This window comes from Lampris incognitus, chromosome 5 (assembly GCF_029633865.1).
Source record: "Lampris incognitus isolate fLamInc1 chromosome 5, fLamInc1.hap2, whole genome shotgun sequence".
Lineage (NCBI taxonomy): Eukaryota > Metazoa > Chordata > Actinopteri > Lampriformes > Lampridae > Lampris > Lampris incognitus.
In genome coordinates this window covers 50,983,652-51,007,875 of record NC_079215.1, presented here as the reverse complement: position 1 = coordinate 51,007,875, position 24,224 = coordinate 50,983,652, and the positions used below count along the sequence as shown (strand labels likewise).

Below are 24,224 nucleotides of genomic sequence, written 5' to 3'. Positions count from 1 at the left end.
AAGCGTGACACCAGTTATTTTGCCTCCATGAAGATGGTGGTGGTCCCAAAAATGCAATGCAAAATATCAAGAGTTAAGGCTGTAACAAGTTTTCAGCAACATTTGCTTTTTCTTTTTTTTGGTGAGACCCTCGAAATGCAAAACAAAGCAGTAAGAGTAAGCCGTAGCAGGTTTACAGCAAGTTGCCAGCAGTGTAAATCATGTCTTAACTGTGGGATTTGAATTTTTCTGATACTCTGTGAACTTCCTAATAATAATAATGTCATAAACAAATCAAGCTGTAGTGTGTGCTGTGCTGCAGTTCCATTCTGTTTTAATATATGGGAGCAAATATTAATATATTAAATAGTTATCTGGGTCAGTTGAGGTTGCCCAAATTTGTCACTATATTCATGATATCAGACTGCACAGCATTTCAATACGCTGTCCTTTACACGTTCAGAAAGCTGAACAAAGTATGCCGCTTCAAAGCACAGCCTTGTTAAAATACCATTTAATCAATAAGCAATTGACACATTTCGTGAAAAAAACCTTTTATTTCATTTTTTCTTACAGCAGAACGCGATACTTCATCTATTGAGCAAGCCAAAAATAAATAGGGATTGTAAATTTAAATAATTTCAACAATGTGTTTTCATTCAACACAGCCACAGTAGCATCATGTGTTCACATGTCAACAGGGCAGAGATTCTAGCCTGCTCTCCTCGCTTCACCTCCTTTTGCTTGGAAAGTGACTGATAGGTGGAGCCGTCAATCAGGTTATCGAACACACGCAGGTTTGAAAATCACCAATAAAATTTCCATTTGGATCTCTACTCACACTTTCGGTTACTATTGATCAGGAAAAAAAATATGCAAGGAGAAGACAGCATGGTAGCTTATTGGGACATAACTCTGTAGAAGCCGGAGGCGATGTTGTCTAACACGAGGAGAGGAAACAGTAGCACAGAATAAGAAAAAAACCACTTGCAAAGTGCATGATAACAATAAAGGACCCCCCCCCCAAAAAAGCTATTGTGGATGAGCAATTTAGAAAAATCTTAAACATTTTAATTTATCCTGTACAGAGGAAAAAAGATTCATTATTTAGTCCAAAAAGACTGATGTGACAAATACAAGTTGTGTTTGTTTTTTTTCTCCTTTTGAATTCCCTGACAAACCTGAAAGCACTTGGCAACTACAGGCCACAATGTACTCTATTTAACTATTTTACAGCTCCTCAGTCAAACCATATTTCTTCTCCAACTTTAAACCCCCCCCCCCCCAATGGACTGACAACACAAAGATTACAGGTGCCATTCATGTCCCACTGAATCAAAACATCCGTTCACTTCGCGTTCGACAAAAAAAATGTTCCTTTATTCGGTTGACCTGGTTGTTGCATCAGCTATCAATAGTTGTTAAGATCGAAGTGGATCCGATGGACACACGCACAAGTATACACGAGTGCAAATGCATGCACACATCCTGCTATTCACACCCACTGTGTTCTCAATGCATTCGTTTCTCACTGTTCCTCAGCTTTTCCATTGTTTCTGCTTTTCCCTGTCCATCGCATCACTTCCCTTTGGGGCTGCGTAGTTCACATGTGCTTTTGCCGGTTATGCGGCTGCCTGGCAGGGCCACATAGTCTTTCTGAAACCGAGAATTTGGTGTTCTCTGCCTCTTCCTTTCACCCTGTGTGGTGAAGAAGGCGTCCTGGAAACGCATGCTGGATGCGGTGGACTACAGAGTCAAAAGATATGGGGGAAAAAATACATACACACACACACATATATATATATATATATATACATACATATATACATACATACATAATTAGATAGGTTAGATAGAGGATAGTAGGATGGTCTTCATATCAAACTTGATCGGGCTATTTGGACCGCTCCATAGAGTCAGACACTTACAAGTCTACCCTTCACCTTTCTAGGCAGGTCTTCATCCAAAGCGTAGACATCTTCTCTCTTCGCCAGCACCTGAGAACCATCCTCAAACTCCACCTAAAATAGAAAAAAGTTATTTGCCTTGTTTGAAAGAGATAGTTCAACACATTTTCTGATCATCCTCATCCCAGTTAATGCAGCACCCAAATGGTATCAGAACCAGAATCATGTTTATTGGCCATGTAGGTTTTCACATACATGGAATTTGACTCCGGTTTCGTGGCTCTCTCAGTGTACTTAACATAGAATAACGACACTACAACACAACAATTTTCAGATATGTACACAAGGATTGACTTATACAAATGGTATCTCTGAAAGATACCATTTCGATGGGACTCCCTCGAAACGAGACGGTACGTCTCTAGGGGTTGGACAGTCTTTGTCATGACAGGAGAAATTTATCCTTAAAAAAATCATTGCAATTCATTTGAGCCACACAATCTGACTGTATTGCATCTTTTAGTAACCTAAATTGAGACATAACCTGAACATATTTCATAGCCAACCACACCTCAAGCAGGGAGAAAAAGTTCCTTCTCATTTTGGCCCATTTCTAAATTCTGACCCATCTCAAACTGCGAGTGTGCATCACAGAAGGATTTCTGCATAGCTAATGTTTGACACCCAGCTAAACTAAATAAAGCCTTAAGTGGAAGCGGCCTGACTCTTGGCTTAGTGAATATTTTAGTGAGTTTGAATAATGCAGATTGTCACCTCCTCCTCATCTCCTACTTCTTGCTCCATCTCACTTCCTCTGCCTCCCCCCTCTCTCTTCCGCTCTCTCTCTCTCACCTTCTCCTGAAGTGTTCTCTCTCCCTCCCTCCTCACAAAATCTTCTCAAGTGTTCCTTCTCTCTCTTACTATTTTTCTCCTCCACCCCCCCCCCCACTCTATCTATACATAGACCAGGGGGACGTGATAACATCAGTTGAGTCACGAAGATTTTTGAAGTTGAGGGAGTTGAACGAGTTTATTACTGGGTCTTTTCTTCGCTCTTTGACCAACTACCCCACCCCCTAAATGTCTTTTACAGTTCAGAAGACTACGTCTGCAAATCGGGTTGTGAGCTTGTGTTTCTTTTTATACATCCGTGTTTGCCGCTCCATTGCCAGTGTTACTGTCTTTGACTACATTTTGTATCTACCTGGTACATATGGGAGATGTTAGATCCAAGGTATTTGGCTCCGTAGAACAGTCCATCGGGCCACTTCACTTGAACAGCCTCACCCACTTCAGGAGGACCCAGGTTTACACAGTCTCTGCTCTGTAATGGCAAGGGCAACCAATAATTGGTCTCTTCAAGTGTGTTTATGTGCGTGTTTTGAAATGTTCTAAAATCAGACAGAAAGGTGCTGAAAGTCTTCTCAAGTGGAAACATGTTCTCAGTCTCGATGTTGAAAAGAGGTTTTGGTTTCATGGGACAGGTTGTGGGTTACATTTAGGAGAAAGTTTTGATTTGACTAGAACCGTGCACCGTTTCAGCAGACTGAGAAGCTCAACAAGCCTGCCGGCTAAAAGTAGGTAGTGACTTGATGGGATTGAAAATCAGAACTTGGAATGGAGTTGGGATCATGAAAATGAAAAATGAAAGCCACTTTATTCGACATTGTATTCTTACATTGAACTCCAGTTCTTCTTTCCATTGCCTTGCTCAGGGGCACAGACAGGATTATTAACCCTAACATGCATGTCTTTTTGATGGCGGGAGGAAACCAGAGCACCCGGAGGAAACCCACACAGACAGAGGGAGAACATGCAAACTCCACACAGAAAGGACCTAGGACGGCCTGGGGTTCGAACCCAGGACCTTCTTGCTGTGAGGCAACAGTGCTAACCACTGGGCCACTGTGGAACTTCTGCTCCTTATGCTTTGTTTTTTCTTGTTGGGGGGCAGATTTCATTTGTTGTGATATAAACAGATGTTTGGGTGTATGTGAAAGTGTGTTTAGCCCTGTCCCGTGTTTGTCACCTACAGAGATGAATAAAAGAATTATCTCAAGTCACATCCAGGTAATTACTGGTTGTTTACATGAAAAGGAAATGATGAACATTGACTTCATTCAAATCAGCCCTTCAGATGCATGATTTCATACACTTCAAACAAGCTTCTAGGAAATTTATCAGGTAATGATGAGCAGATAGCTCATACCCTATGCCAACTAATTAAGTCCCGTTGTCAAGCTGCGTGGTTACTCCATCTCTCAGGCACCATCTAGGGAAAATCAAAATCAACTGATCTGTACCTTGGAAAAAAAACATTTAAAGGTAATCATTACCAGCTCAGTTGCTTTGTCACATTCCTAAACATGCTGTAATTCTTCCATCCAAGAAGGCTTTTCTCCTGATATATCAAAACATGCCCAATTGAGCGTATCCTCACCACTATATCTTCTGGGTAGGTGTCATTAGAGAAGGAGCCGTCATCAAACATGACCTCATAGAAGGTCTGCGAGGTGATCTGGGTGACCTTGGAGCTGTAGTAGCGCAAGTTCTTGTGTTTGGAGATCACCATCTGGCCCAGTGAGATGGTCGCCTGGCATGCACGCTGCTTCTGACAGACAAAGTGCATATACGAGAGGTTAAACTGCTGTATGGGAAGTTGGCAGAGTGGATTCTGTGTCTCACCACAATATGCATCCCCAAATTTCCCTATTGGTACACTGCACACTGATGACAATGTTTTTACTTTTTAAATATTTTGGGGCAATTTTTGCCTCAGTTAGACAGGAAGTGAATAGAAACAGGAAGGATGGGTTGGAGAGAGATCTGTTACACAGTTCTTGGGTTGGATTTAAACCCAGGATTATGTGTACAGTCATCAGTTGTGGTCTGTGTTAACTGGCTGAGCCACGCTCCCAAGCATTTATAGCTGTATCTTGATTTTCAAAAGTTTTAATCAAAAACCACAAACTGATCCTCTTACTTGGAAGAGATAGCACAACTTTATCTTCCTGTTATCCATGAAAAAAAAAAGAAAGAAGATATTTCACAAAAATAACATGAAAATGGAAACATTCTCAATATAGTCTGCAGTGGATAAAATGCTCATGACTCAATTGGCCGTGTCTGCGGGTGGGAAGCCGGATGTGGGTACGTGTCCTGGTCACTGCACTAGCGCCTCCTCTGGTCGGTCGGGGTGCCTGTTCGGGGGGGGGGGGCTTGGGGGAATAGCGTGATCCTCCCACATGCTACATCCCCCTACCGAAACGCCTCACTGTCAGGTGAAAAGAAGCGGCTGGTGACTCCACATGTATCGGAGGAGGCATGTGGTAGTCTGCAGCCCTCCCCAAATCAGCAGAGGGGGTGGAGCAGCAACCGGGACGGCTTGGAAGAGTGGGGTAATTTGCCAAGTACAATTGGGGAGAAAAAGGGGCAAAAAAAAAAAGTTAATGACTACAGTCCTTTCCAAAAAATAGGTCAATTCAAGGTCATATCAAATCCTCCAGCATATAAATAACAAAGTTCTGCGTTGATTAAGTTTTCGTAGTATTGTACCACTTGCCATATTCACAATCAGGCCAACTGTTTTTCCTCAATGTAACCAACATTAATGTTTCTATACACACAACGTTTATTTTACACTTGTAAAGTATACAACAAAACCATTTACCTTCATCAATCACTTTCGAGTTTTAATAATATTAGTTTTTAGCTATTTAATAATTATTTAATAATAATCTGACAGGACGCAGAAGCAGGGCAGGCTAAGCTAACTGCTAGCCCATACAGACCGGCAGTTCTGATAACACCGAGGGCGGTCTGGTGGCGGCCTCGCCTAGCATTGACTGTTTTAGTGTCGTCATGTGGCGCGCGGGGAGGTGTGTTGAAGGTCTCGGGCTGGGAGAGCTGGCACCGGATCAGCTCATGGAGCCTGGTCTGCTGCGTCAGGTGGGCCGAGGGACCACGGCCCTGCCTGGAGCTGTGCCCAAGGAGGAAACACCGAGGGTGTTCTGACAGGACGCAGAAGCGGGGCAGGCTAAGCTAACTGCTAGCCCATGCAGACCGGCAGTTCTGACAGTCATCCTGGCATTCGCTCTCTTGGACAGTGAACATTTATTTTTTGATATGTTGGATATATGTGTTTTTGTAGTTTGGATATATGTGTTCTTGTAGTTTGGATATGTGTTTTTGCTGTGGGCTGGGGGAAACGATATTTTGTTCCATTTCATGTACGCAAGTGCATGAAATGAAATGACAAATAAATGTCCCTGATTTCTGATAAGAGCAATGTGCGACACTGCCAATACTTACAGCTGATGAGCCCCGTGAATGGTGTCTGTGGCAGGTGATTGACACAACATATGGCCAATCATCAGGCTCCATGGTGACCCCAGCAGCATGGGCACAGGTTACATGGAAGGAGGTGGGACATCGGCCACAAGAGCACTGTATACACGCCCCTGCCTGCCTCTTCCCTGCAAACCGCTTACGACAGTAGATACACTTCTGTAAACACACACACAAACCAAAGGAAATGGTCAGATCTGGATGCAGACTTATGGTTTGCATCTACCAAGCCTCTGAAAGTGGGAATTCAGACAGCGTCTCCAGTTTTATTATTTAAACACAGAACGACTATGAGGCAAAGTTAACATCGATTAGTAGACCTTGGAATAAGGATAGGTGAGTATTTAATTACTTCCGCTTCTTGAAAATCGGTTGAAGAAGCAATGATATAAAACAAAAAGGAAATGTGAAGGAGAAGGAAGTGAACTATCTTTTTTCCATTTCTTAAAGAAGTGTGCTCCATAAAAATCATAAAAATCAAACTTTTCCTTTACTTCACTTTTTTCTGAGTCTAGTTTTGTAAATAAATGCATTAAAATGAAAAATAGTGGGGGGGGGGGTAGAGAGACACCAAAAGAGCGAGCAATACAGGGGGAAAGAGAGAGAGACAGTCATCAAAAGCCTTAACTGTGGTGCCACAACAACGCAAGGAAGCCCTCAAACACAATGTAATCAGATGACATCATTTCCATTTCCACAAACTAACCAGTACCGCTGGCACTTGATTTTTTTTTTCATTTTGGTTTCAGTGGGTACACAGCCTGGACAAGACACCGCAAAAGGTGAAACAGGAAGGCATGATATACTCACAGCTAACATCGGCATGCAAACACATGCACTCTCAAAGCCCACATTTCTGAGGGCACCATGGTATTTCTGCAGCTAACAGCCCATCAAGTCCATTTCCTCTTCTGCAGTGTCCCCCCTCCCCTCCCACCTCTTCTTCTCCACCCACAAATCCTCTGCTCTCCCACTGAGGGGAAAAAAATGATGAAATCACCCCTCCCATCCCACCCCCATTATAGCCCTACTCTCTCCCGTTCTGCCTTCTCCCCTCCACACCCTACACACCTCACTCCATTTCCTTTAGTCCCCCATAATAAAACATCTCTCTCGACCTCTCTTACGAATTAATCTAATTTCACTGAATGCACATTTATGCGTCCATACACAAAAGCCATTTAACAGGCCTATATATGAGGAAATGCCCTGAGAGAAAAGCACTTTTACCTGGATGTGGGTTCATGTGGAAATATACTGGTTTGTACATCTGAATACTTGTTTGTATCATAGCTATTAAAATATATACTGTATATAGGCATCTGGGTAGTGTAGCAATCTATTCCGTTGCCTACCAACATGGGGATCGCTGGTTCGAATCTCCGTGTTACCGCCAGCTTGGTCGGGTGTTCCTACAAACACAAACGGTCGTGTCTGCGGGTGAGAAGCCGGATGTGGGTATGTGTCCTGCTCGCTGCACTAGCACCTCCTCTAGTCGGTCGGGACGCCTGTTCAGGGGGGAGGGGGAACTGGGGGGGAATAGCGTGATCCTCTCACGTGCTACGTCCCCCTGGTGAAACTCCTCACTGTCAGGTGAAAAGAAGCGGCTGGCGACTCCACATGTATCAGAGGAGGCATGTGGCAGTCTGCAGCCCTCCCCAGATCGATAGAGAGGGTGGAGCCGCAACCAGGACGGCTCAGAAGAGTGGTGTAATTGGTCGGCTACAATTGCGGAGAAAAAGGGGGGGGGAAAAGCCACCAAAAAAAAAACATATATATATATACACACACACACACACACACACACACACACACACACACACACACACACACACACACACTGTATATATACTGTTACCCATGCCATATGGAGGAATTAGAATTTTAAATAGGCCCTAAGAGATTTATACACCAGGTACATTGAATCATAAGTGCTCATAGCCCAAGGCAGGATAATCCATTACGTGATACCGGTTGAGACGGTAAGGCTGTGTAAATACAACCTTTTTAACAACTCTCTCTCTCTCCTGCTCTACTCACTCTCTTAAATACATAGCCTTTACTCCCTACGTGGAGTTCCAGCTTATCTAATTAGTGTCTTTGTCGTTGCAGTGATCGGGTTAGCCCATATCACTCGGGTGTCAGATGAACACAAGGAGAATTGTCAAGAAAGGTAAACAGTCTGTCTCTTGTAAAATGCAGTGCGTATGTCAACCTTACAGAAATACCTCGGACGAAGACAACTTCTCACTTTCGTTCTATTCATGTATCTTCTATGTGCTTGGTGCTCATTCAGTTTCTGAAGTGAGACACTTTTCACTCTCTGCCTCCCACTTTCTCTTGGTGACTAACCTGGCCTACATTTCATAAGGCTCTCTCCCATACCTCCTCCATTATGGACAGCAGTACAATGATGAACTGGCCTGAGTGACTGCTTTGCCTATTCAGGCCAAGATGACAAGATTATGACTGGCATGCAAAGAATCTTTGTGCGTTTGCCTGTGTTCATGTGGATTTAGTAGTGTGTTAAAACAACTTATATGGGTTTTGAAAACATTTAAGTGTGAATATGTCGTTTACGATTATATATACAGAGTCACGTGTGTGTGTGTGTGTGTGTGTGTGTGTGTGTGTGTGTGTGTGTGTGTGTGTGTGTGTGCAAGTATAACCCACTTTTGCTCAAGCCTGGGCCATCTCCGGGGTGTATTTGGGTCCCTGTGTTGAGCCATGCGTTAAGAACATTCCCACAGTAAATTATGAATGTGTGTCTATGTGTGTGTACGTTTGTCTCTGTGAGTGTGCGTGTCTACGTGTGACTGTAAATTATGAATGTGCTGGGCTGCCGATGCAGGGGCGAGGAGACCAGCATGAACTTCAGAGCACGTGGCTTTCTGAATGAACAACTGAAGGCGTATCGGCAGGGGAGGAGAGCAAAAAGAGAAGAAAAGGTGCTCCTTTGGCACCCACAGTCTCTCCGTCTTCATATAAACCAATCAGAAAGGTTAGGTCTATATTTCAAAAGCAACACAGAAACCACACATGAAGATAACACATTTAAGAATAGCTGATGGGCTGTACGAAAACGTCATAAGACATCGGGTTGTGTGAGCACAATCTGTACCCTTTGGTTAAACTTGCTATGCAGTTTTTGATAGTTCACCTTCATGTGGCATATGGTTCATTTAAAAGAAGGTTCTCAGATTAATGCAAAACTAAGTGCTTTTCATCCAAAATGTACTCTCATTTTCACACAAGAGAAATTGGCACCATTCATCAAAACAGTATGACATAAATAAGGGGTGGGCAAACTACAGCCCGTGGGCCACATACAGCCCGTTGGGCTGTTTATTCTGGCCCGTCGGGCATTCGAATTAATAATATAATTAATTTAAATGACTGGTATTCGCTATTTTTTTTCCTGCAATACGTTACGGTTGGTTCCACTAGATGGTGCGCTGCAAATACTACCGGCCTTTTCTAATGTAGAGGCCAAGAGTCACTCATCTCTTCACCTGACCTGACCTTCACTTTTGCCTCTTGCATTGAGCATGAGAGCATGTAGCAATCACCTACTTTCACAAAATGAGCGGACCAAATGAAGCGAAAAGTCGACAGCGAGTGCCAGGTTTTTAAGAAAGAGTGGACGGCAAAATATTTTTTCACTGAAGTCTGATCAAAGGCCATATGTGTGATTTGTCAAGAAAACATGGCAATTTTCAAGGAATACAATATCAGCCCACACTTTTCCACCAAGCATGCTAACTACACTAGCAATTTGTCATCCCAAGAAAGGGCAAGTACAGCTTCGAGGTTAGCAGCCAATTTACAGGCTCAGCAAAATATTTTTCCCCAACAGGAGTCCAGCACAAAGGCAAGTTATCTACTGGCATATAAATTAGCAAAAGCAATCAAGCCTTTCTCTGAAGGAGTTTTTGAAGCAATGCATGGTGGAGACAGCAAGTCTTATGTGTCCAGAGAGGAAAAGCAAACTCGAAAACATAAGCTTATCGCGCAGAACAGTGACTCGACGTATAGAACTAATTGACGAAGACGTGGCTTGTGGGTTAATCAAGAAAGCAGAGTCCTTTACATTTTATTCGTTAGCACTGGTGACATCATAAGGACACTGCACACCTCTTAATTTTTGTCAGAGGAATTAACGACAATTTTGAAATCACAGAGGAGTTTTTATCCATGGAGTCCATGAAAGGCACAACAAGAGGATTGGATTTATACGTACGAAAGGGTTGCATTGAGAGGCTGTCTGGTTGCACTGAGAGGCTGAAGCTACCTTGGTGTAAACTGGCAAATGTCACCACAGATGGATCACCAAATTTAACAGGAAAAAACATCGGACTGCTGAAAAGAATCCAGGACAAGGTGAAAAAGAAGAGGACCCTGAGTCGGAGGTAATTTTCCTACACTGTATTATCCACCAGGAAGCCCTGTGCAAGACTGTATTGCAGCTTGATCACGTAGTGAAGCCAGTTGTAAAACTTGTGAACTTCATACGGGCAAGGGGACTTAGTCATCATCAATTCATTAAATTCCCTGAAGAAACTGATGCTGACCATCAGGACTTACTTTACCACTCCAATGTCCGTTGGCTAAGTTTGGGGAAAGTGTGTCAGCTCAGAGGGGAGATCGGCTCGCTTTTGGAGTCAATGGGGAAAGCCGACGATTGGCTTTTTGATTTTGCATTCACTGTGGACATTTTGGAACACATGAACGAGCTGAACGTGAAGTTACAGGGGAAGGATGTATTTGTACCTGAACTGTATTTGAACGTGAAAGCCTTCAAAGCCAAGTTAACTTTGTTCTCAAGGCAGGTAATGAACAAATTATTCGTTCATTTCCCGACACTAGCGATGCTGGAAGAGGCGCTCAGCATGCAAAGAAATACAGCAAATCACTGAACGACCTGCATGGAGAATTCCGTCGTCGATTCTCTGATTTTGAAAAGATTGAGAAGTAGTCCACGGTGGTGTAGCGGTCTAAGCATCGGCTTTGTGTCGATGCAGTTGCCCACTGGGGACCGGGGTTCGCGCCCCGGTCTCATCAGATGCGACTATGGCCGGACTCGATGAAGCAGCAATAATTGGCAATGCTGACTTCAGGATGGGGCGGAGTCGGCTTGTGTTCGTCACATGAATGCGTCTCTGTGTGTGTCGGAAAAAGCAGTGGTTCGGCCTGGAGTCGCCTCGCCACGACGTCGAGACTGCCGGCCGGAGAGATGCAGTTGGCGAACGCATGCAGTACGAGGGTGGGAGTTTGAATTAAAAAATAGGGATCGATTGGCCACTAAATTGGGAGAAAATCAGAATTCTTTTTTTTAAGAAAAGATTATGAAGTCACAGCAGCTGGTGTCATGTCTCCTGTCACTCGACTATGAGACAGCACCACAGGAACTGCAGTTGGAGTTGATTAATCTCCAGTGCGACTCTGTCTTGAAGGAGAAGTTCAACTCCGTCAAACTGGATGAGTTTTATGCCTCACTGAACGAGACCAAGTTTCCAAACCTCCGACAGATGGCACAGAAGATGCTGGTGTTATTTGGCTCTACCTATGTGTGTGAGCAATCATTCAGTGTGATGAACATCAACAAAACACGTCACAGAGCCCAGCTTACTGATGAACACTTGAGCTCTGTCCTGCAAACTGCCACAACAAAATTCACACCAGACTTTGATGCGCTCGCAAAAAAGGGTGCCCAGCAACACTGTTCCCATTAAATCAAGCACTCGGGGGTGAGTTTATTTTCATTACTTTTTGGGAAACAGATTTCACAGTCATGTAATTTATGCTAGTTAATTTTTGCCCCTCATCAAGAAGTATTAGTGGCCCGTCTTTCAATTTCTAAAACCCAGTGTGGCCCTTGAGCCAAAATATGTGCCTACCCACATGATAGATCGTCTTAAAATGGATCCAGGATGGTTCCCCTGCTAATTTAATACTGAATTAGCTTTAAAGACAGACCTACTTGTTAGTTGTCACTGTGGGTACTGTCACTGTGCACACAGGTACAGCCCCATTGACTGTCAATGGAGCTGCTCCATGAGTTCTCTTGCACTAGCCAACAGATCTGATATAATTACTCCCAGTACAATTTTGAGTAAGCAGCCATGTAGACACCTGGGTTGGTTGGTAGACGTCAGGGGGGTGTTTGACAGCAGGTGTGTCAATAAGGTTGTACTTCCTTTTTTTTTTTTTTTTATAAATCAAGCCTCTTGAAACCTTTTGGATTTCCCCCCTTTTTCTCCCCAATTGTATCTGGCCAATCACCCCACTCTTCCAAGCCATCCTGGTTGCAGCTCCACCCCCTCTGCTGATCCGGGGAGGGCTGCAGACCCAAGGCTCAGCGTTTTTGGTTTTTATTTTTCAAAAAAAAAATCCGGGAATTTATCGGCGTTTAAACCGATCTGCTCCTTTTAAAAAATGTGGGTATTTTTCGGTGAAAATAATCCGTGGAAACATAAAATTCAGGTGAAAACCAGTTTAAACCGATCTGCTCCTTATAAAAAATCAGTGTGTTTCAGTGAAAATCAGTAAAAACCGAAAACGCTGAGCCTTGAGACTACCACATGCTTCCTCCGATACATGTGGAGTCACCAGCCACTTCTTTTCACCTGACAGTGAGGAGTTTCACCAGGGGGATGTAGCGCGTGGAAGGATCATGCTATTCCCCCCAGTTCCCCCTCCCCTCTGAACAAGTGCCCCAACCGCCCAGAGGAGGCGCTAGTGCAGCGACCAGGACACCTACTCACATCCGGCTTCCCACCCACAGACACAGCCAACTGTGTCTGTAGGGATGTCTGACCAAGCTGGAGGCAATACAGGGATCTGAACCGGCGATCCCCGTGTTGGTAGGCAAATGAATACTGCCACGCCACCTGGACGCCCAGAACTTATATTCCTTGATCAAGAAGTCAAGTCAGTATAGCAATTGTTTTAATATTTTTACCAAGAGACTGCAGGTTCTTTTGTTTCTAATCTGGGAGCAGTGAGAAGTTTGTCTGTGCTCACATTATGTTCTCCACAATTGCAAGATTTTAAATTGGGCAAATTATAGTGTCGGGTGGATTTTCTCTTTATGAAAGCCTTTCCAAATCATGATCAATCATGACCTTACAAGGCTTTCTGTAAGCTTCAATTCTCCCATTTCATACAAGACAAAAAAGTAAAGCAGATATTAAAGGAGAAGACTTGACCTCGGCTTTCTTTTATGTGTTAGGATGTCCCTCTCCAACTATTAAGTTTCTGCTGAAGTCATCATGGTGCCTACAGCTGAGAGCTAACTATAGCGGCAGGTCTGCCGAGACCCATTCTGGCTCTCTCATTAAGCAAACAAACAGACACACAAAGACTGGCATGCACACACATGCACATTATACAAAGACAATCTCTAGCATGCAGATACACATTCGCACACTAAACCTCAGTCCCACCCACCAGCAGTTAATTATCTAGCTTTGATTGCGGGCATGTTCATCTCACATTGTTAATTAGAGTTGTGAACACTTCATTAATTAGACTGAGCCAGTCCTCGAGGACCTGGGGGATTCCAGCACTGCATCTCTTTGTGTGTACGTCCGCATGTGTATATTTGTGTGTGTGTGTGTGTGTGTGTGTGTGTGTGTGTGTGTGTGTGTGTGTGTGTGCGCGCGCGCGCGCGCGCGTCTCTTTACCAGTTTGTATCTCTGCATGGGAATCCTACTGGTGTCGATAGGACCCCTCTTGGCTTCATCCCTGAATCTTGCCTCCGGCAGAGCTATTGCACACATCACATGGGCCCAACTGCATCGATATAGCCATGCACAAACACACGCACAAAGACACACACGCTTCCATTAAAAAATAGACATTAATCTCAGGGCACAAAGACCATGTCTTACATGTTTAAAAGATCACACAAAAAAAACTTCAGACAGCTTAAAAGCTTACTTGTCATCTGTGGTTTTCTTTAAAGCACCCCCCCTCAGGTTGCATAGACAACATTCCTGAGAGAGACAGACAGACAGACAGACACAGAGATAGACACAGAGAGACAGCCAGACACAGAGAGACAGACACAGAGAGACAGACGGACAGAGAGAGACAGACAGACACAGAGAGACAGAGACAGACAGACACATAGAGACAGACAGGCACAAAGGGAGACAGACACAGACAGACAGAGACAGACAGACATAGAGCGAATGAGACAGAGAGAGAGAGACAGACACACAGAGAGACAGACACAGAGAGAGAGAGATGGATTAAGTGGCACATAGCACATATAGGCATTTTAACATAAAGCAAAGCTTTACTGATAGTGGCCTGGGTGTGCAGTGGTGTGTGACAAGAGGTAATCGTATTCAGTCATCTTTCAGCTATGTGAGACTGTTGGTCAACAAACTTGAAGGCTATAGCAACCTGGTAGAATGAACAACAGTGGATGGAAAACATACCGCTTTTAAGTTTCCTTCCGTACAGCGATCACATGACCACTGTTCAATGACGGCATCTGCAGCAGCACCATAGCAACCTAGAAGAGGAACAAAGTTACAACATATGAATGTAGTCAATTAGAAATAAAAAAGTAGTTTCTTCCCAAAAGCAATTGCTCGGATATCATATACACCTAGATTAATCAAAATGGCAAAGAACAGCTTGTTCTGTTATCATGTGAGAGACTTCCAACAGTATGAATGAGGCATTTGCAGCAAATGATGGAAAATCCTGATTCTCAAACGAGCTCCCATTAAAGAGAGCATGCTTGTATTCTTACTTTGTCTTTCCATTAAAAACACAAGAGTGAACAAACATAAACCCACATGTAAACACACAAAATGCCCACAATTGCATTTTCCACAACCCCATTGTTGTTTATGCTGCTCGGGCTCATTCTGTGCAGAACAGCTTAGTGCGGCCTGGCTAAGTGGAAATGGGAGATGTGTTTGGCGTGCACATCAAATGGAAACTTTGAGGGGGCAGTGAGGTATTTTTTTGTGCCCTAGCTTATAAGTGCATTTAGTGTGTGTGATGTGGTGGTGGTGGTGGGAATTGAGTCTCAAAGAGCAATTTATGCCAAAAAAAGCTTGTCGCTTAAACGACAGGCTTGCACAGGTGTGACCTGACATATTAGCTTCAGGTGCTAACACAACTACTCCAAACACCTGGCCACCAGAAGCAACTCCAAAAAACAACACAAACTTGGAAAACAGCGGTGTTGTTTCATTGTTGTCGGTTGTTTTAATTCCAGTCTGTGTGCCCTTGGTGAAGGGGAGAAATACTACAAATGGCTTGTAAAAAGCACTTCTGGAGCCCCGCGCGAGAAAAGAATTGGAATGCAAAAGGAAGACAAATGCGAGTCTTTTCAGAGTTGACAGCTAGTTAGAATCAAAAAGCTGAAGGCTTTAGACATAATCTGGAGGATTTTTTTTCCGGCATACCAAATGCTTAAAGTGTGTGTGTACGGGGGTATCCAGGTAGCGTAGTGGTCTATTCCGTTGCCTACCAACATGAGGATCAAATCCCCATGTTAGCTGCGGCTTGGTCGGGCGTCCCTACAGACACAATTGGCCGTGTCTGCAGGTGGGAAGCCAGATGTGGGTATGTGTCCTGGTTGCTGCACTAGTGCCTCCTCTGTTCAGTTGGGGCACCTATTCGGGGGGGGGGACTGGGGGGAATAGTGTGATCCCCCCATGTGCTACGTCCCCTGGTGAAACTCCTCAATGTCAGGTGAAAAGCAGCAGCTGATGACTCCACATGTATCGGAGGAGGCATTTGGTAGTCTGCAGCCCTCTCCGGATCGGCAGAAGGGGTGGAGCAGTGACCGGGATGGCTCTGAAGAGTGGGGTGATTGGCCGGATGCAATTGTGGAGAAAAAGGAGCGTGTGTGTGTGTGTCCTCCTTTTCTGTTCTCCCAATATCCATCACTGAAGGAAAACAAAACAAACTCACCTCTTTCCTTTCTACACTTCAAATAAAAGCACAGAGGGAAGGCAACACCAGCCTGTATTTATTGTCGAGCGCTCAAAACCAAACTTGTGGCTTTTACATCAACGTTGGCTAACACACATCATCTGCCACGCACACACTCACACTCATGTGTGCAGGAATACACATGCACATTAATGGCAGAATGTGTGTGGATGCAAACAAAAACTCAGGGCCATTACTCTCGTTCTCAAAAAGTTAAAGATGAGGTGAGATCAAAACTAGAGGGGACAGATTTTGAGGGAGGGGAAGCTAAATTTGGCACTAAAGAAAAAAGATTTATAAAGGCTGGATGACTGAGGAAGAGCCATGGGTTACTAAAAGCTGAGGAGTCGGGATTGTGAGTGAGAATGAGGGATAGTGAGACTATGAAAAATGTGCGCATAAACTGGTAGAAATCTGAGTGAAAAGTTAATATAATGGGGAAATGTGCGTGGATTGGAAACATATCTTGGGGCAGTTAAATTGTGTGAGGGATGAAGAAAATGTGTTGTTTCTTTGCGCATCTGTGTGCGAGAGAGCGAGAGAGCGAGAGAGAGAGAGAGAGAGAGAGAGAGAGAGAGAGAGAGAGAGAGAGAGAGAGAGAGGCTGACTTAGTGAGGGCTTGTGGAATTGGCTGGAGCTATTGGACCAGAAGAGAATGTGGTGAAGACAGAAGATTCACCATCATTCAGCTGACGAGGGCAAAAAAAAAAAAATCACTTCAAACCACAGAGGAGGGGTGTGTGTGTGGGGTGTGTGTGTGTGGGGGGGGGGGTTAAACCCACTGAACTTGTTAAAGTGATAGAGATGAGTGCACAAGGTAGAAGTGAACTTTGTAGTGGAGTTGGTTTGTTAGGTCAGCAGTGGTGCTAGAGGTGGATGTAGGCATTGCACTTCAACTGTACAGACTGACATAGGTTGGTCTGATGTTGGACTGTAGAACAGTGGACACGCTGTAGCTGATGTAGCCTTGGGCATGTATTTTTATTGTCCTGAACTGACATATACTGCCGATACAAACTACCTTGATTGTTCTTTTCTCACATGTATATACTGTATATACTATGTGTATATACTATATATATATATACACACACACAAATGGACATGCGTCTTGCACTACTGATTACAGTCTGATTAAAGTCTTGCACTACTATTTGAGTCTGCTTGTCACTGTGCATTCCTTTTTTCCCTACAAGGATGATTAAATTTTGTCATCTTGTAAGTATTGAATTGACTACAATCTACTACTACTACTACTTTTGGCTGCTCCCGTTAGGAGTTGCTGCAGCGAATCATCCGTTTCCATCTCTTCCTGTCCTCTGCATCTTCCTTTGTCACACCAGCCACCTGCATGTCCTCTCTCACCACATCCATAAACCTCCTCTTTGGCCTCCTCTTTTCCTCTTCCCTGGCAGCTCCATACTCAGCATCCTTCTCCCAATATACCCAGCAATTTCCCCACAGGGATTAATAAAGTATCTCAAAATCAAAATCAAATCTCTCCTCCACACATGTCCAAGCCATCTCAATCTTGCCTCTCTTACTTTTTCTCCAAACAATCCAACCTGAGCTGTCCCTCTAATATACTCATTTCTAATCCTGTCCTTCTTCATCACTCCCAATGAAAATCTTAGCATCTTCAACTCTGCCACCTCCAGCTCCGCCTCCTGTCTTTTCATCAGTGCCACTGTCTCCAAACCATACAACATAGCTGGTGCCACAACCATCTTGTAAACCTTCCCTTTAACTCTTGCTGGTACCCTTCTGTCGCAAATCACTCCTGACACTCTTCTCCACCCATTCCATCCTGCCTGCACTCTCCTCTTCACCTCTCTTCTGCACTCCTTGTTACTTTGGACAGTCAACCCCGAGTACTTAAACTCATACGCCTTCATCACCTCTACTCCTTGTATCCTCACCATTTCACTGTCCTCCCTATGGTTCATGCATATGTATTCCTTCTTGCTCCTCCTGACTGTCATTCCTCTTCTCTCCAGTGCATACCGCCACCTCTTTAGGCTCTCCTCAACCTGCTCCCTACTCTCACTGCAGATCACAATGTCATCCGCAAACATCATAGTCCACGGAGACTCCTGCCTGATCTTACAATGCTCGTGGTAAAGCTCACCTTTTCTACATATAATAGTGCACATGTGCAAAGATGTACATATGCTATCAGTATCTCTCTCCCTCATACTATTACTTACTTGCATGGACTTGGAGACAGCAGCCCTGGCAGTAAAGTAAAGGTGACGTGCCATCTTCTTGCAACAGTGGGTTGGTGGGAGTTGGAGGGCAGTTTTGTTCCCGGAAGGAGAAGCAGATCTCTGGTACTAGAGGCTTAGTTCTTCTCAGTCCTACTTTATGATACGTAGGGTGCTCTGAAAGAGAGCAGGCTTGGGACAAGACAGGGGCCACAGTTGCAACAGGCCTACTGTCCTCTGCTTTGTCTTCAGGCTGTACAAAGAAAAAGATATATAGTAAAATATTTAGCCTTTTTCCCTTTCTTCTTGTCAGTTGGAACAATGAGTTTTCGATTATTAGCTAGCCGTATATTTGGTGCTTCCGTTTCTAACAAAGTGGTGTAGTGTTATGGTCACTCTAACAGGTGTGTGTGTGTGTGTGTGTGTGTGTGTGTGGGCATGTGTGTTTTATGACTATCTGTATAAAAACAAACTATACTAATGATACTGACAAAATGTGGTGAAAACACCCACTAAGTGGTATGTATATACAGTGGCTTGCAAAAGTATTCATACCCCTTGAACTTTTCCACATTTTGTCACGTTTCGACCACAAACATAAATATATTTTATTGGAATTTTATGTGAAAAACCAACACAAAGTGGCACACAATTGTGAAGTACAAAGAAAATTATACATGATTTAAAAAAAAAAATTTACAAATAAAAAACTGAAAAGTCAGGTGTGCAAAAGTATTCAGCCCCCCTGAGTCAATACTTTGTGGAACCGCCTTTTGCTGCAATTTCAGCTGCAAGTCTTTTGGGGTATGTCTCTACCAGCTTTGCACATCTAGAGACTGACATTTTTGTCCATTCTTCTTTGCAAAACAGCTCAAGCTCAGTCAGATTAGATGGAGAGCGTTTTTGAACTGCTGTTTTCAGATCTTGCCACAGATTCTCAATTGGATTTAGGTCTGGACTTTGACTGGGCCATTCTAACACATGAATATGTTTTGTTTTAAACCATTCCATTGTAGCTCTGGCTTTACGTTTAGGGTCGTTGTCCTGCTGGAAGGTGAACCTCCGCCCCAGTCTCAAGTCTTTTGCAGATTCCAACAGGTTTCCTTCCAAGATTGCCCTGTATTTGGCTCCATCCATCTTCCCATCAACTCTGACCATCTTCCCTGTCCCTGCTGAAGAGAAGCACCCCCAGAGCATGACTCTGCCACCACCATGTTTGACAGTGGGGATGGTGTGTTCAGAGTGATGTGCAGTGTTAGTTTTCCGCCACACATAGCGTTTTGCATTTAGGCCAAAAAGTTCAATTTTGGTCTCATCTGACCAGAGCACCTTCTTCCACATGTTTGCTGTGTCCCCCACATGGCTTCTGGCAAACTGCAAACGGGTCTTCTTTTAACAATGGCTTTCTTCTTGCCACTCTTCCATAAAGGCCAGATTTGTGCAGTGCATGACCAATAATTGTCCTGTGGACAGATTCCCCCACCTGAGCTGTGGATCTCTGCAGTTCATCCTGAGTCACCATGGGCCTCTTGGCTGCATCTCTGATCAGTGCTCTCCTTGTTCGGCCTGTAAGTTTAGGTGGACGGCCGTGTCTTGCTAAGTTTGCAGTTGTGCCGTACTCTATCCATTTCCGGATGATGGATTGAACAGTGCTCCGTGAGATGTTCAAAGCTTGGGAAATCTTTTTATAGCCTAACCCTGCTTTAAACTTCTCCACAACTTTATCCCTGACCTGTCTGGTGTGTTCCTTGGACTTCATGATGCTGTTTGCTCCCCAATATTCTCTTAACAAACCTCTGAGGCCGTCACAGAACAGCTGTATTTGTACTGAGATTAGATTACACACAGGTTGACTCTATTTAGTCGTTAGGTCAACATTCGATCATTCAGCACTCATCAGGCAACTTCTGAAGGCAATTGGTTGCACTCAGAGAAAAGGGGGCTGAATAATTTCGCACACCGCACTTTTCAGTTTTTTATTTGTAAAAAAAATGTAAAATCATGTATAATTTTCTTTGTACTTCACAATTGTGTGCCACTTTGTGTTGGTCTTTCACATAAAATTCCAATAAAATATATTTATGTTTGTGGTCGTAACGTGACAAAATGTGGAAAAGTTCAAGGGGTATGAATACTTTTGCAAGCCACTGTATATATATATATATATATATATATACACTACCGTTCAAAAGTTTGGGATCACCCAAACAATTTTGTGTTTTCCATGAAAAGTCACACTTATTCACCACCATATGTTGTGAAATGAATAGAAAATAGAGTCAAGACATTGACAAGGTTAGAAATAATGATTTGTATTTGAAATAAGATTTTTTTTACATCAAACTTTGCTTTCGTCAAAGAATCCTCCATTTGCAGCAATTACAGCATTGCAGACCTTTGGCATTCTAGCTGTTAATTTGTTGAGGTAATCTGGAGAAATTGCACCCCACGCTTCCAGAAGCAGCTCCCACAAGTTGGATTGGTTGGATGGGCACTTCTTTGAGCAGATTGAGTTTCTGGAGCATCACATTTGTGGGGTCAATTAAACGCTCAAAATGGCCAGAAAAAGAGAACTTTCATCTGAAACTCGACAGTCTATTCTTGTTCTTAGAAATGAAGGCTATTCCATGCGAGAAATTGCTAAGAAATTGAAGATTTCCTACACCGGTGTGTACTACTCCCTTCAGAGGACAGCACAAACAGGCTCTAACCAGAGTAGAAAAAGAAGTGGGAGGCCGCGTTGCACAACTGAGCAAGAAGATAAGTACATTAGAGTCTCTAGTTTGAGAAACAGACGCCTCACAGGTCCCCAACTGGCATCTTCATTAAATAGTACCTGTTAGAGCCTGTTTGTGCTGTCCTCTGAAGGGAGTAGTACACACCGGTGTAGGAAATCTTCAATTTCGTAGCAATTTCTCGCATGGAATAGCCTTCATTTCTAAGAACAAGAATAGACTGTCGAGTTTCAGATGAAAGTTCTCTTTTTCTGGCCATTTTGAGCGTTTAATTGACCCCACAAATGTGATGCTCCAGAAACTCAATCTGCTCAAAGAAGTGCCCATCCAACCAATCCAACTTGTGGGAGCTGCTTCTGGAAGTGTGGGGTGCAATTTCTCCAGATTACCTCAACAAATTAACAGCTAGAATGCCAAAGGTCTGCAATGCTGTAATTGCTGCAAATGGAGGATTCTTTGACGAAAGCAAAGTTTGATGTAAAAAAAATCTTATTTCAAATACAAATCATTATTTCTAACCTTGTCAATGTCTTGACTCTATTTTCTATTCATTTCACAACATATGGTGGTGAATAAGTGTGACTTTTCATGGAAAACACGAAATTGTTTGGGTGATCCCAAACTTTTGAACGGTAGTGTATATATATATATATATATATATATATACACACACACACACACACACACACACGTGCCGGTGTGGGAAGATGGCGGCGCAAACTCACGTTTGCAGCAGCTTCACCCACACCGACTATGCAGTGTCTTTGTCCATGTCTAAGTCATCGTGTGAAGTTTTCATTTTTTTTCTTTTTCTGTTTGATGGCTGGGAGAGCTGGTGTTAGATCAGCCGAGAGAGCTTGGTCTGCTGCATCCTGTGAGCCCAGGGACCATGGCCCTGCTTGGAGCTGTGCCCGAGAGGAAACACCGAGGCGGTCTGGCGGTGGCCTTGCCTAGCGTCAACTGTGCAGTGTTTTTGTCTGCGTCTGCATTTGTATCATCGTTTGGAGTGCAGGGAGGTGTGTCAAGGGTGTCTGGCTTGGAGACTAGCATTGGATTGGCTGAGGGAGCCTGGTCTGCTGCATCCAGTGGGCCCAAGGACCACAGCGCCGCCTGGAGCTGCGCTTGAGAGGAAACACCGAGGGTGGTCTGACAGGACGCGGAAGCGGGGCAGGCTAAGCTAACTGATAGCCCATGCAGACCGGCAGTTCCGACAGTCATCCTGGCTGGGTTTCGTTCTCTGGACAGTGGAATTTTTGGACTGTGTTGCACTGAATGGACTGTGTTGTTAACTGTTTGTTTTTTGTTTTTGTTTTTTTGCTTTTTTCTCTCTGTTTTTGTATGTTTTTGGTGGTGTCGTTTTTGGAAATTCAGATATGTGTTTTTATCTTTTGTGTTGCACTGCTGTGGGCTGGGTGAAATTAAATTTCGTTTCTTTTGTGCACTCAAGTACATGATAGAAATTACACTAAATTGTTCTTGATTCATCACACACACACACACACACACACACTGAGTGGACCTTATACCTGATAATATGGCATGAAGAGTGTGCAAACAGCACAGTATGGCTGCACGGTAGCTGCATTGGCGTTGTACTCCCTCTCAGCCGTGAAGTAGCTCTTCCTGCTCTGCCACAAGAAAAGGAGGTGCTTAGCCCATGCCTCCACTTCCTGCTCCTCACCTTCCACCAGGCTTGACTCGGGGGGCTCTAAGTGAAGAGGTAACAAGAGTTTTAAAACCCAGCAAACTTATACATTCCATCTGTGTATCATTTGTTAGGATGCAGATGGTGAGCAACACTACGCTGAAAACGAACCTCTGGTTTGACGGTTTGTTAATTAGGTCTCTTCTGAATCTGATGCGGAGTGTGACCTGATTATCAAGATCACACAATAGGCCTCATTCTCACTGTGCACCGCTAAAACATTGCTAGAGTTGCAGCTAGATAAGATGTAATCCATCCAATGACCTGGCAATTTCTAAAATGACTTGCAAAATATTCCATTTTAATTTAATAGTGTCCTGTCTCTTTATGAGACTGCACTGAATGATTAAGAGCACTCATCATCATAAAATCAGCAACTCTGAGCCATAAATGTCCATTTCATGGTCATATCTTTCTCTGGAACAAACAACGACAGTTACTGCTGAATTATTCATCTTCTCCATTGCCAAGAAGATGATAAGCGTGATTCCGTGTGCATGTGTGTCTACGTTAGTAGTTATTTTAGGGCCCTCCCTCCATCTTGAACCATGAAGGCAAATAGAAGATCTATCACTGGTTCATTTCATTGCGGTAGACCTGCGAATTAAATCTTTTGGGTGTGTTTATGTCTGCATTGACGTCCAAAGAACCATTTTGGCGTGATATGAACTGTGAAAAATTAAAGGGATCTTGGGGACTGAGGAGGTGGTCGAATAGAGCATTTTAATTGGCCTGTTTTTTGTGTGTGTGTCGAAATGTTACCTGACATTCGATAGTTCAGAAATAATGATTACATGCTCATAATTTTGTAAGTAAAGGTCTTAGGATGGCTATCAACACATTACATCCCTTATCATTTTTATTCTTGACAGCAGTCTATTATACAACTGGGTGTTGCCTTCTGCCTCCCACTACACAAAGCAAACCACAATGACAAACATCCATGGGCCTTAACACTTGAACGACCAGGATTTCACCCCTACCTAAAACGACCATGGGCGGTCAAAATGACGGCCGGTTTTTAAACTCTATATTCTGTCAAGATAAATATCCAACTGAGATATTAATGCATTGCACATGTTAGTATGTCTGTTAAGAAACGACTGACACCAAAATTAACATTTTAACAACTTTAATACTATTTTTCAAACAATTTAAAATCGCCACTGTCCAACATCTGTAAATACTGTGGTAGTCACGGTGCGTCTGAAACGGCGGCTGTACCCACACATGTTGGCAATAATCAAAAATTAAGTTTAGACTATTACACTGCACTGGAGAATGCTAGTGTGTTTTTAGGACAGAGCAATGAACTTCACGAAGGAAATAATGTGACGACACATGTCATAGTGACATGACGCGCACGATGACGTGCAAATTATGA

General features: G+C 43.6%; 1 protein-coding gene across 1 annotated transcript in view; it reads right to left on the bottom strand.

The window, feature by feature from the left end:
• Positions 1-516: 516 nt before the first annotated feature.
• Positions 517-24,224, bottom strand: part of kdm4c (lysine (K)-specific demethylase 4C) — a 59,924-nt gene continuing 36,216 nt past the window's right edge. Inside the window, exons 13-22 of the mRNA XM_056279625.1 lie at positions 22,662-22,843; positions 18,404-18,653; positions 14,681-14,757; positions 14,175-14,230; positions 13,919-14,027; positions 6,198-6,392; positions 4,327-4,497; positions 3,091-3,210; positions 1,908-2,000; positions 517-1,725 (exon numbers count right to left, since the gene is read on the bottom strand). Of these exons, the coding sequence (XP_056135600.1) occupies positions 1,558-1,725; positions 1,908-2,000; positions 3,091-3,210; positions 4,327-4,497; positions 6,198-6,392; positions 13,919-14,027; positions 14,175-14,230; positions 14,681-14,757; positions 18,404-18,653; positions 22,662-22,843 (1,421 nt within the window). The 3' untranslated portion in view covers positions 517-1,557. The remainder of the gene's footprint in view (positions 1,726-1,907; positions 2,001-3,090; positions 3,211-4,326; positions 4,498-6,197; positions 6,393-13,918; positions 14,028-14,174; positions 14,231-14,680; positions 14,758-18,403; positions 18,654-22,661; positions 22,844-24,224) is intronic.